This window comes from Lepisma saccharinum, chromosome 10 (genome assembly GCF_977018435.1).
Source record: "Lepisma saccharinum chromosome 10, izLepSacc3.1, whole genome shotgun sequence".
Lineage (NCBI taxonomy): Eukaryota > Metazoa > Arthropoda > Insecta > Zygentoma > Lepismatidae > Lepisma > Lepisma saccharinum.
Genome location: NC_139238.1, coordinates 56,466,666 through 56,481,069, shown reverse-complemented (window position 1 = coordinate 56,481,069; position 14,404 = coordinate 56,466,666). Strand labels below are relative to the sequence as shown.

At 35.9% G+C, this 14,404-nt stretch overlaps 1 protein-coding gene across 1 annotated transcript in view; it reads right to left on the bottom strand.

The window, feature by feature from the left end:
- LOC145994361 (uncharacterized) overlaps window positions 1-14,404 on the bottom strand; it is a 389,770-nt gene that overhangs the window by 298,790 nt on the left and 76,576 nt on the right. Inside the window, exon 3 of the mRNA XM_083130476.1 lies at window positions 4,109-4,231. Coding sequence (XP_082986602.1) covers window positions 4,109-4,231 — 123 coding nt within the window. The remainder of the gene's footprint in view (window positions 1-4,108; window positions 4,232-14,404) is intronic.

The window sequence follows — 14,404 nt, the reverse complement described above, 5'->3', positions numbered from 1 at the left end:
AGACATATTCCTAAGAATTCATTATTTCCTCTCACCTGCACATCTGATAAATTGCAGTTTATATCCCTCTTGTTCTCTCACACGATGATTATGTTACTGATTTTAATGTTTTAAAAACTCAATTGTGCTTGGTGCGTCATTCTAGTTCAATCATAACAAATCTCTCATTTGGAGAGGTCTTTCGCTAATCGCATTAGTTAATAAACAAGTACATTTATCTATTCTTACTTTATATTGTATTTTCAACCCTTAAAGCGAATTGGGATGATGGGATTGGATAGCGATTGTTACGTAGTCGACTCAGATCTTGTATCCGAAAGTTCCAGGCTCGTGTCGTTTGCTATGTGTACCTTCATCAATTTCGTACACTAATCATCATTCATCCTCATCGTTGTGACCAGCGTAATGGGGCATACTAGCGACACAAAGTAGAGAAATTGAATATAGTATTTTTCCTGACATTTTCGTGCAGTGAACGTGCAGTTCTTCAGGTCCTCCTTTCCATGAAAACACACAAAAGGAAGCGGAGGGGTAGTTAAAGTTTTTCTTTACATTCACCAATGAGAACTGTCGTCATTTAGTTTTCAGTAAAAATAGGTACTTCATTAATACGAGGGTCACTATTTATATTTTGAGCCTAACATTGAAAAAACAGGAGTTTGGCATTGAAAACTACTTTATTGTTTTTCGAAGTATTCTCCTTTATGGTCAATACAATTTTGCATTCGTTCGAACCATTTGTCAAAGCAGTTTTTCCAATCTTCTTGAGACACCTCCATAATATGGTTTTTGAACGCATCAACGGCGTCTTCCGCCGACGAAAATCGTTGTCCACGCAATTTATTCTTGACATTCGGGAACAAGAAGAAGTCATTGGGTGCCAAATCAGGACTGTACGGCGGATGACCCATCAATTCGATTTTTTGACTCTTCATAAAGTCGGTTGTTAAACGAGATGTGTGACAGCTGGCATTGCCTTGATGAAGAATGATCCGACGGCGTTTGTTTGTTTTCCGTATTTGACAGAAGACCTCTGGCAAACAAATTGTTGTGTACCATTCAGAGTTGACCGTTCTACGTTCCTCTAAAGGCACAGTTGCCACATGACCAGTTTTCCAGAAAAAGCAGGCGACCAGTTGTTTCGATGTGCTTGGAGCGCGTACAACTTTTGTTGGATTGGGTTCATCTTGAAACACCCATACAGTCGACTTCTGTTTACGTTCCGGCTCATATGCATATATCCATGATTCGTCACCTGTTACAATCTAATATACGTCTTTTGAAGCACCACGGTTGTATTTATTGAGCATTTGTTTGCACCAATTGACGCGAGCGTCTTTTTGAGTTTTTGTCAAATTGTGTGGGATCCAACGAGAACAGCTAAATGATGATGTTATATTTTATATATGCTGGTCGAACTAATGCCTATGGTTGCCTCAATCTCACAGTATGTCACATGGCGATCTTGCAGTATTAGGTTTTGCACAGCATCAATGTTTTCGCGAATCTCGTCGGTGAGCGAATGGCGGCCACGATTAAATTCGTTATACCAGCGTTTCACAGTGGCAAAGGATGGAGCTTCATCGCCAAATGTGGAAGTAAGTTGATCGATGTACTCTTGTCTTGATAATCCACGTCGAAAATCGTAAAAATTCATCGCACGAAAATGTTCACGAGTTAATTCCATTTTATTGTTGTCGCGCAATCTCCAAGGCAACATAAACAACACAAATGAAGCTATTGACAAAACATTTGAAGTACGTTATGGTCAATAATGCCAGACGATTCCGTGCAAACGTCAAATCGCGCCTAACTTCAATCAGTGTTGCCAAAGCTCAAAATATAAATAGTGACCCTCCTAGGTCCTAACCTTGAAATGTCCCATCGATTTAGTGAAAAAACTTTATATTAAGTTACTTAAGTTATTGAGACCGATTTCCGCCTTATTTGTACACCCGGAAACCGAGGTGTTTCTCCGCATAATGCATGTGAGGCACTTAAAACCATACCATTCCCGGAGACAATTTGGAACGCGAAGAAGTCTCTTCACAACTTGACTCTGATTTAGGCGCCTGCCTGTTAAATTTAAAAAATGAATGTCAGGATTCGTCTATGGAATAAACTTTTACAGCTCATTCGCCTTCATATGAAAGGAAGGATAATACACATTTAATAGTAGAAATAGTTCTACATGTAACATTCAATGAAGACGATAAGGTCATGTCCAAATATATTGTAAGGTCCGTTTACCGGACGATTTTCAATAGTATAGTGAAGTTTAAGCTTACAGACTTACATGTGATAAGTTACAAACATTAATTAGGCAAAGTGAATATTGCCTTTCGTGGTATGTTTGTTCTGTAGGAACAAACTAAATGTGTAACTTTGATTTGCTAAATTAGTGTGCGGAATAATTTGTCTGGTATGTTTGATTCAATACGGTATAATACATAACTCATAATACACGTTTATTTTACACTCATGATAATACACAGTGTATATACACACTTGAATAATGGATGTTTCCAGTAAAGTGTATCAGTTATAGTAATATAAATTACATAATATTTTGTACACACTTCGCGCTCATCTTCCCCGAGTTCTGTTTTCTCATTAAGTCACGCTCCCAGTGGGCGTGAAGAAAAGCAAATGAAAAGCGGAATGCGAATTGCACTGAATCTTGAACATTATCTTATACTGTCCTATCGTTATACTTGAATATCTCTCTGTATCTTCCTATCATTTTTTTAAAAATATTTATGCCTTATTTCATGTAAACTTTCTCACGGAGTAAATATTTCGTATGGAACACCGAGCTTTATATCTGCCACCTTCAGACCTTCTATCCCTTTGCATCTGTACTATGCGCATTTCCGACTAGAGGACAATACAAATTCCTTTTTAGACAATCTCTCCAAATCATTAACGGTTGACTAATATTATACAATTTGTAACTTCAAGGAAGAGGAGTATAGTTTTGAGTAATATTAATGATGAAAACAAAAACAATCATTATAATAATTATTCAGGCTTAAATTGTCCCAAGCCGGACCACATCATCTATTGTTTCCATGTGTGGTATACAAGCCTCACATTCTCGTTCACGAATGTAGCTAGACGTATGACCGATTGTAGTATCATACAGTTGCTAATTAAACGGCAAAAAATAAAGTAGAGTACTCCCCTGTGTTTTGCACCACGGCATGATAGCATAGAGGGGTGTGTGTGGAGTTAGGGCCTCATATATTCTTGATAACGGCCAAAGATGTGGTTGATATGATCAGCATCACACCCCTGGCCGTCTTTACCCCCCTCCCACCCATCCCAGAGTTTCCTACTGTTACCTACCTTATACGACCCTGGGTGGGCGCCGGAGCCGCTTAAACAGTTAGAAAAAAATCATTTTTCCCCGCCGTGGATCTAACCCGTGTTTCTCGCATGATAGTCAGACGATTGAATGGTGGAAATACACCCTAGTTTAAATAGATGTTCCATAATTTCTATAATATGTGAAAAGAGTATCCCCTTTCCCCTTACGCAACTTGAAATGCACTTTTTCGCACTGGGTTTTGGGTCCATTCCAGCCTTGTTGAACTTTCCTTTCCCCGGTGGAAGATAAGGTGTAGCATTGGTTAAACAACACGTGTAACGTACAAGTATTACACTATTTGAATTTTGCCTTGACAGTTATTCAATGCATTTTTCTAATGTGTATTTTGATGATTGAATATCAAAACAAGGCGTTCTCTACTTTGAATGTGTATATAAATTTAAGTAAAATGAGGAGCTGTCTTAAATATGAGTTTTTTATTTTTGTTTTAATGATATGGTTCCCTCCAGTATTCGATATCGACTGGTCTCAAAATGTTAATGTATTGTCAATATACGTATGTTTCCTTTGGTTGTTTATCATCTTTGTACGTATTTCTCATACATTGGAGCCCTGTAATACCTGTGTGTGTGCTACAAAAATGAAATCAGTATATTCATTAACATTAGAAATATTATTGTAATTAGACTACATTCGTGCAGAAAACTTGTCCAACGATAATAAGAAGATGAAAGCAGAGATCACATTATGAGGGTGTATCTTAAGAACGAAACTTACCGATATTCAAAACATTTTTCATTAGAGTTGGATATCCCAGGGCAGATGTCCTAGAATGGCATTCCACAGTTCTGTGATCTCCCTCTCCATAGAATGGGTATATTGTGGTGATATCATGTAATTCTGTGAAAGCGAAAAGAAACAAAAAAATAAGATGAAGTTAAAAAGAAATAACGATACACACTTTTAATCCTACTTTCAACATCTTAATTTTTAACATACCGAATGCTCATTTGCGGAGCAAAGAAATTGAACGAATGCGTCTGCCTGAATAAACTGATAGTAATTAATTTGCAGTAGACTAGAACCTCCGAGATACTTACATGGAATATAGAAGGTTTACTGGATGACGTAGGCCTAATCGGATGATACCGAGGGTGTAGTGTTCACTACAGCTACTAGTTCGCGCCACCATCGACACTGAATTGAGAATTATAGAATTTAAATTTAATTTAATACTAAGAAATATAAATTAATGGAAAATACATTTAAATTTTTTCATGCCATAAGACATACAAATTGTCCATTGATTATACTTGTAAACTTACTGGTGTAAGATCATGAGTGAGTTCGTTTCCAGTTTCTTTATCAAAACAATATGTATGCAAATTTTCACGGCGAGATAATTTGTATTGAATTAGATTGAATTGAATTGAATGGAAAGGAATAACATGCCACTTTAGTACTCCTGAAAAATTTGAAAGGTTAGTTTATGCGAATAATAACTATTAAATGTTGTGTAATTTAATTTGATGTGTGGGTAATGATTTTTCGAAGGGAGTGAAGTAGGTTTTCATAAGTCTATTCTATTGAAGTAATGATATATTTACAATTTTTTGCCTCAAAGGACTAATGAAAGTCAAATATTGTTACGATATATGAACTAATTTCTGGATATTGATAAAATTTCAACAACAAAACTTCGTTCAAATTGCTTTCGTAGTAATTACATTTTACGCGATGAAAGTTACGAGTGCAAAGAGGAGCATATACGGATCTAAATATATTTGGAAACATACGAATAATTTGAAAATAATGTAATGTATATTTGTAAATTATTAAACTGTCGGTAGCTAACGCATTTTTCGTACTGAATTGTGGAATCATATTCACAGTTCTTATTTTTAAAAAGTGCTACAATAATGTACCTACTTATTATACAAGGAAGAGTAGAATTTGCAGATCCTATTGTTATATATTCACTGTAAGTAGAGTTAACTAGTTCTCTTATAAAGTGCACAACCGAATCAGGTTACGGAAACTTCGGTAACGGCTCCGATCGTTTTATGATTTTTTTTTTCAAATTCTTGTAGTAGGATTTGATTTCATTCATTCCGTTTGTTTCATCATCTATGGTACAGAATGTACAATGATATTGAACAGGTCATTCTTATAGAATCGAATGGTCTTTATTTAAGCAGGCGTGTTTCGGCCCGTGGGCCGTTCTTACAACCAACCCTTGTCAAAGATACAATAAATGAATAAAAACAGAAAAAAAACATTGAACATGATAATACAATAAAGATAATAAAAACATTATACAATAATAAAGTGATACATTGAATTAATAAGTATAAAAGATAAGTAATAAGTCTTCAGTACTTCATTGTGTGTGTGCGAGGGGGGGTGTTAGGTATGCATTTTGTGATGTGTAAGTGCAGGTGCAATTGTTTACATATGAATGTTAATGTAGTTGTTGGGACAATAGTAAGTTCTTTAGTTGTTTCTTAAAACTTTGGTGGCAAATAATGTTAGTCAATGGTGCAGGCAGTTTGTTCCATTCCCTTATCTCTGTAACAATGAAGGACTTGTTATGGGTGGCGGTTTTATGTTTGGGGATTTTTAGATTGTTTCTTGCGCATGTTATGTTCGACCGAAGTTCTACGAGAGCAAATCTTATCGAATAAGTATTTTGGGGAGCTACTCTTAAGTATTTTGTGCATCAAGGTGAGTGTTAAGTATATTCTTCTATTGTTAATGTATATCCCAGAAAGTTTCTTTAAGTAGGGGGATACATGTTGTTGTTTTTTTTAGGTTAAATATGAAACGAATACAACAGTTCTGAATTTTTTGAAGTTGATAGTTTAGCCCTGGGAGATATTACTGTACTCTGGAGCGCAATAGTCTAGTGCAGATAGAACGAGTGCTTGCATAAGGCAATCTTTAACATTAGCGTCAAGAGTATGTTTTAAATGATACCAAGATTTAAGTTTTCCCATACAGCTTGTCACAATACATTCTACTTGTGCCTCCCAATTTAAGTATCTATCGAACACAATCCCCAAGTTTTTTGCATGTATCCACTTCGCTTAGCGGAGAAGAAGGTGCATGTTTGTGAAGTTTAATAAGCGTACCATGAGTTCCTATGATCATGAAGCAAGATTTTGTTGTATTGAATTGGAGGGAGTTCCTTAGTGACCAATTTGTTATAGCATCAAGTTCGAGTTGGAGTTTGGTCATCGCATTATCATAGTTTTCTGTATTACACTGAATATAGATTTGTGAAACGTCAGCATATTGATGGTAGTGGCAATTTTGGACAGCACGGTCGAAATCTGCTACGTAAATCATATATAGTAGTGGACCTAATATACTTCCTTGAGGAACGCCTTGTTGAACAGCTAACCATTTAGAGTACGTAACTTGCGGTTCCCGATATTTCACACGTTGTTTTCTGTTGCCTAAATATGAACGAAACCAATTTAACGCGTTTCTGGTAACGCCATATTGATACAGTTTGGCCAATAACAATTCATGATTGATGGAGTCGAACGTTCTTGAATAGTCGAACAAGATTAACAGTGTAACTTTATATTCGTCTATTCCTTTACTTAGGATATCTACCAGCGCAGTGCAAGTAAAAAGTGTGGTAGGAAACCTTGAATATGTGGAAGTATTTGTTCAAAAATTAGCTTTTCAATTATTTTGGACGTTATGGATAGAATGCTAATGGGTCTTAGATCTTTAATTTCTGTGGGATGGATTTTTTAGGTATAGGTGTTACTTCCACTTTTTCCATTCTTGAAGGAACCAACTTTTGGAAAGGGAAAGATTAATGCATTATCCATGCATAATTTTCATTTCTAATGTTAAACTAAACTTCCATTTTCGATTTACAGTAATAACACTAAAATAACTGAGATTTGCTTCTTTCTTAAATGAAATGTGAGGTAGTATGCATATTTTGTGTGTTAATACATAATTATCAATTGCAGGTGAGCAATATCATTCACAAAATCTGTTTATACGTAACACAGCCCAAGTTGGTGAACAGAGTGTATTGAGTTGTGAAGACACGTTGGAATTTCCATGCAAGAAGTTTTGTGCCAGGTGATTTTGATTTAAACAATTTAGATTAGAGCAAGAATGCTGGTAATACAGTAGTTAGCAAACCCTATTCAAATCCTATTCAAACACCCTAGTTTGATCCTACTACGTCGAGGTTGCAAGCTGAGCTATATAGAATGAGAGAAAGCCTGAAAGGCATCTAAATACCTTCTCAGGATTTAATTTGAAAGAGAAAACAAACAAGTGGAGATTGAATGTGATATATATTAAGTGCTGTTTCAAAGGTGATATTATTTTATAATTGAAGTTGAATATTTTTACAATATATAAAAACTTTATATATTTTCATGCATAGCCTACCAATATGTTAAGATTTTCACTGTTAATAAAAAATAAACCCCATGACAATGTGTTTCTTTATCATCCTTTAGATTAATTTTTTAATTTGATTATAGTGACTTGAAAAATAGTTGTTTCGTACTATAGTATTTGAAATGGGTGGAAGTGTTATTCGAGGCCATTTTCCCTATACAATTTTTTTCATGCACATATTTTACTTGAAATTCAAATCTAAGTAATTTATGTTGTGGATATGTGTGTGTATGTGAATTATTTTTCTAAATGTATATGTAAACTTGATATTGCATTTAAAATGTGTCTCATGTGCTGACAACATCATTTCTTTTGATTGATTGAATTGTTGTTTTAAATCCACTTTATGCACAATAAGGCTAATCGGGACTGGACCTACAGTTTAAAGTGAGATCTGAACCAGTTTGCCTCCACCGCGTATACAAACACGGGACCCATATCATGTCATGTGCTTTTTTAAAAATATGTTAATTATTTGCACATGTATCTTTCCCAGCACCCTTTGGTTTTGACATCCACAGTTGTAATACTTATTTTCAACTGAGACTTTGACAATGAGATAAAATTTACGAAATATATTTCTAACTTTCCAAAATCTTTGGTGTTAACCCTACATAAATTGTCCATATTGCCAGATATGTGTTGTGTCTGAATCAGGCATACAAATGTATTTTTTGATCAAAACACAAACTGTGAAATAATACATTGCAATGTTCATTTTTAATGTTTCTAAAAAGTGTGAGTTGCATATTCATAGCATGTTTTGTCACGAATTGATGTGAAATGAACTGAAAAATACAAAATAAGCTCTTAAATACAATATTTAGTGTTTATTTACTGACGCGATACTTCCAGAAGACAGGATTATTTTAGGAGTTATGAAAAGCGTGAAAAAGTGATTAACTCTGCTCTAAATTTCTGAGAAGCAAAATTTTGATACCTTTACACAGGAATAAACTTAATACTCTGATAACTACATAAATGTGCTATTAAACATGAAAGGTTTATTTTGTGTAATAAGTGTACTTTCAAATATCAAATTTAGAATTTTATTCACAATTTTAACACTGAAATACCATTTTATGTACTGCCTTTGATTCTACGGTAGGGCGTCTCGGACTGCCACACAGGAGAGCAGTGTTTTCGATTTTCTAGATGGGTGATCTAAGGTTGGCATTTTTACGGACTTGTCCCTGCATTAAGCGTTTCGGGGGCTTCCCCTTTTCTCAAAGAAATGGGTACCTGGGGGAAAGGAGGGGGTATAGGCGGCCAGAGCATGTGGCTGATCGCATCACCTCCAATATTGGCCAAGATCGAGAATTGGACCCCACATCCCCTAAAAGTGCCTTTATAGCACGGTGCTATATACCCGGATAACGTTACCTTTCTTACGTATTAGCAAATATGTATCTGTGTGCCGGCCTCTGTGGAGCATGGATCCCGGGTGCGAATCCGACCAGTCTATGGGTGTTTGTGAGTATCCATTCAATAATTTCTATCATCACGCATCCCCATCTTCACGAATAGCCAAAAGTAGCAGAAAAGCAAATTTGGGACTTTTGCAGTTTTCCCATGCCTATCGCTTTAGACAAATATTTATAGGTTTTTTCAGTTTTCTCCTTCTTCTTTGGGAAAGAGGTCTTGTCAGCCATTTCTCGTCCTATTCTCAATATTTTCTAATAATAATTGAACATTTCTCGTAACTTTAACACGGCATATCTACAAACACAATAGGAGTAAATTGAACAATGATGATTTTTAGGCATCTTCTTTTTTCTTTAGTCACTTACGATTTTCTGTGTTTGAGCTAAGAGATCTCCCTCAAACGCAGAACATCGGAACTAACCGAAATAAAAAATGTATAAAAAAAATTCATCATTTCTCAATTTACGCCTATTTTGTTTGTAGAGATGCAGTGTTAAAGTTACGAGAAATTTCCAAATTATTATTAGAAAATATCGAGAATAGGACGAGAACTGGCGGGTTATTGCGCGGGAACAACTTGTACTGTCACAATTGAAGTATGTTGCAATTGGTGGCCTGGTTACTGTGACAACAATATGAACGCATGGATGTGATTGGCAAATAGGTTGCCATGACAACGAACTAGGTTTCACTACAACTATAAGATGTCTCTGCACTCTATATTTTCTGACGTCATGGTGTTCGCAAAATTTACGTGGAAAGCATAGGAAGTGACCAATCATGTTTATTCTTGATACTTATATACGGGCTTCACACCAGTTTCCGTGACGTCACAACACTAGTCAATTATGGTCAATTTATAGCATTTAACAAAGTGCATTATAAGAGTATAATATTTATTTTTCTGACTGAATCGTCCTTTCTTATTCATACAGAACGTTACTCTACATTAAGAACATTTCTAATGTTATACGCCATTACAGAATACATGAACAATGTTGATAAAAGTAAAATCCAATCTTTACCGTTCTGCATAATGTACCTTCATTTTTCAAATTACCAAAGGCAAAAAATGGGATACATATAAAACTTGATCCTACATTGATACTTACTCTAAATTCGTAAAGAATTATCATCGTTAATATGTAATTGCTATTGAATTGTGGAATAAATACTTACCATTCAACTTATGCATTAAAGATAATTTTGTAAAAGTTAGGTTGAGGAAAGAGCTTGTAAGTTTGGAATTTGGTATTAAATAAAGTTTCCACCTTTGGAAACTGAATTCCCGTGTGTAACTTGAATACATTTTTATTTTTTAGAAATCCGGTAAATACGCGTATTTCGCTGCACAAGTTTGACTGGTTTTGTTGAAGATTACAAACTTTTAAAATCATCTTTCGTATTAAAAATTTTACATCAAGCAAAGAGAGAAAGTGTACACATACTAGTGCAGCAAACGTACTAGCATAACCTATTCGAAATATCTGGATGCTAAGAACACTAATCTTAAATGGTCTAACAATAATTAAAGCCTATGAATATGGATTTACGATCACACAGAAAATAGTAATATTAATGCAAGCTACTTACTTTAATTAAGAAGTCCAAAGCAAAAAGCAGGGGAACACAATAATCCTCATGATCTATGAGTAGAATATTGTTAGAAGAAATTCGTATTCTAAAATCCTTATAATTATATCCCTTTTCGGTACAGAAACTGGATATGGTAAAAATCAAGAGATAAGTTGTATTTCAGGATATGGCGTAAGTTTTAGGAAGGAGAAAGTGGAGCAAGACCGGGTAGCTAAGAGTCAAAGGCCTGCTTTAGCTAAACTATTCGACCTAGAGTTTGTCAGATTAAAGTAAAAGCATTGTTTAACTGAGTACATTATATATTATTCCTGAAAAGTCATACTTGCATTACTTTTTTATCAATAATTGTTTTCTGAAAAAAGTCAAATCACCCGGTCTTACCCCACTAGTGGGGTAAGACCGGGTGCATATGTTAACTTTATGGGAAAATAGAAAAATGAGATTTTCAGTGGAAAAGTAGCAGAAATTTTTATTTTATACCTATGGCAAGTTGGTTAATGCCTTAGCTGAACAATTCAAGAATATTAGTTACAGAAATCACAAGTAGTTGTCTTCTTCCTCCGCTCCACTGCAGCTTTCGTGGGCCCAGCCAAGACACTTTTTACATTGGATGCACCCTTATCCATATTCTGAGTTAGAAAATACATCATTACGATATAAACAATCGACGTTTGATGTGTTTGTATCTTCTTCATCGGAAGAATCATCAATCAAGGATATATATACATTTGTCTGATGAGACTGTTTTGTTATATTGGTTCTTCATCCGCTTATCTTATTGGTTGTTTTGTTTTGAGGTTTTCTATTTCTGGTTTTTGGAGTCACCATAAAAAGATTTTCTCTTCCTTGAAAGCAAATTTTGTTCATGTTTTTTCGTCTTTTCTTGTAACTGATATTCTAATTCAGTTTTATATGGTGAGGATGTTAAAATGACAGATTTTTCCCTTCTTTTATAGTTTGCTTCAATTTTCTTGCTTTCAGCTCGAGGTGGTGGCGTTATATCTTTGGGTGATATATTAAACCCTGAAGATGTAGCCAAGTTGTCACTCCCAAACACTTGTGATTCCAAACTTGTTGAACAGCAGGGCTCCTTTGGAAACGGTTCGGCATTCTGGGCTGGTACAAGAGGCCTAGGCTTAGCTAAAGCTTCAGACTTTCGCTGTTTTTCTAGAGCAGGATTTGCTTCTGTAGCTGGGTCTTTTTCTGGAAAGAGACTTGTTTCTGGGGATGAGATCTCTTTTTGAACAGGATTTGCTTTTGGAAATAGGTTCTCTTCGGGAACGGTGGTTGGTGGTTGTTCATAGGTTACAAAATTCATTGCTTTATTTCGAATAGTTTATTTTTTATGTGCACCAAAATATGCACATTTTAACATGGGCGACACAGGGAGTATATGGTTACCTTCAATAACAAAACAATATAATTAAGTAATGATGGGGCCCCACTCGGCGTACCCGGTCTTACCCCGAGTGCAGAGGTAATAAAAACGAAACAGAACCTCGCTGCTATTGGACTAAATCCTTACTGTTTGTTAGGGTATAAATCCTTAGTAAACATATAATAAGCTGGACTAAAGAGCGTTTTATAAGTGTAATGACTATTAAATAAGGATCGTTTTAAAACAAAATAACATTAGAGATATGACATTGTAAAATAAACTCACCTACACAGACGCCGTAAATTCAACAGGAACAATTCAACAATTCAACAATATGGCTGCTCCTCTTTCTTGACTATACTAAAGTGCAAGCTATCTTGACAGTGACGTCAGCTGGGACCGCACTACAGGTTGATGCGAAACCATTGTATCACTCCACGCAAAGCATGAAAGATTCTCTCCGTCACAGTTGTGTCTCAGAGTCCGCAGAGAAAGCACACAGGAGGAAGGGAACGCTTTTGTGTACAGCTGATCGAGGGTTGGGTCGGGTGGGATGTGGGGGTAGCAAGGACTGCTCGACTTCTGACACCCTTTCAATGTTGCCAAACTTACATGGACGAAAGGTCAATTGAGTTCGAGTGCGTCTGTTGTGTATGTTGTTTATACCGAAATGAAGGGCAAAACCGTACATAGTGAGAGCCGAGAGGTGATTTCGAATGTTGTTAAATTTTTTGACAACGAAGCGAGAGAAGGATGTTACACGTTTCCGGTAAATGAAACTACAAAGCGTGCGGCGGCTGCAGTTCAAATGTCGGACACTTTCATTAAGAAAATTAGAAAGGAAGGAAATTCAGGGGGGAAATTTATGACACCAGGTAAGCACAGGTCTGCCGAAAAGCGTAGAATTGTTGTAGACGACTTTGACAAGTGTTTGATTAGAAGAACTATTGGTAATTTTTATACGGTTGAACATGAAGTGCCAACAGTAAAAAAAGTGCTTTCGAAATTAAAGAAAGAAATTAATTTTCGGGGTAGTCGTGAAACTCTTCGCAACATTATTTGCAATGACTTAGGATTATATAGTACTATATAGTACTAATACTATATACTAATATATAGTATTATATATTAGTTATATCAGCTAATCAAAACCAACAAAAAGCCCCCGCAATATCGGGTCGACACTCTTGCAGCAGAAAACGGCCACACCGTACTTCGTCTTCCACCTTATCATTGCGACCTAAACCCTATTGAGTATGTTTGGGGTATCATAAAGGGTCGTATTGCATCACAAAATGTGGATCGTAATTTGGGCAGAGTACTGGAAGTTGCAAGAGAAGAATTTCAGAACTTTACCAAAGAAGAATGGAAAAGGTCTTGCGAAAAGTAAAGGCGAAACAAGTTAACGCCTCTGACCTGGTATACCCAATCGCCGCCACTGTCTCTGAGGATATAATTATAATTAATAATTAAATTGAAGATAAAATCCGTTTCTTAGATGGTAATATTTACTATCGCATAGTAAGAATCACAACCATGACAATAGATTTTATTGTCATTAATTATTTAAATCGGGAATCGTCACGAACGTTATCCATTCTTCTTCAACCACTGACCGCGCCACACTGAACGTCGCGTTTTGCGGCAGGTCCGCCAGAATTTCATCTGTCAGAGAACAGCTGTGAGGCATCGTGGCAACAGCGTGCCATTTGAGAGCAGAGGAAGAGAAGGACTTCCCCCAGATTCTGGCCTGCTGCCGTTTACCGCGACAGAAACGAGTGGGGGTGGATTTTAGTTCGCATATTTTCAGGTTTTTGTTTTCTTCTTTGATGAGCAGTATATATAATTTTAACTTTGACTTGTAACAAAATAATCGTGCCGAATACTCTACATTTCAACAAGATTTTAAGTATCTAATATTTTTAACACATTTATATGCTCTGTTTACGCTGTAACGTGTTTTCATTAAGGAACTATATTTTTGTGCTCAAGCCTCGCGAACTTTCCGTTCAAAGGCGCGTTGCCATCTCGTATTCTTTATCCGATTCCGTTCATTTTCTTGTATTTATACATCGTGCTCGTTTTAATTGCTCTTTATTTTACATGATTCCATTCTAAAAGAAACCTCGCATTGCGACACGTTGGACTTCCTTCCCTTGCATTTCAAACTATTGAAATTCTTTCCCTTGTTTGTCTTTTTTCTTAGTGCAGACAGTGAAAGTATCAACGATGGAAGT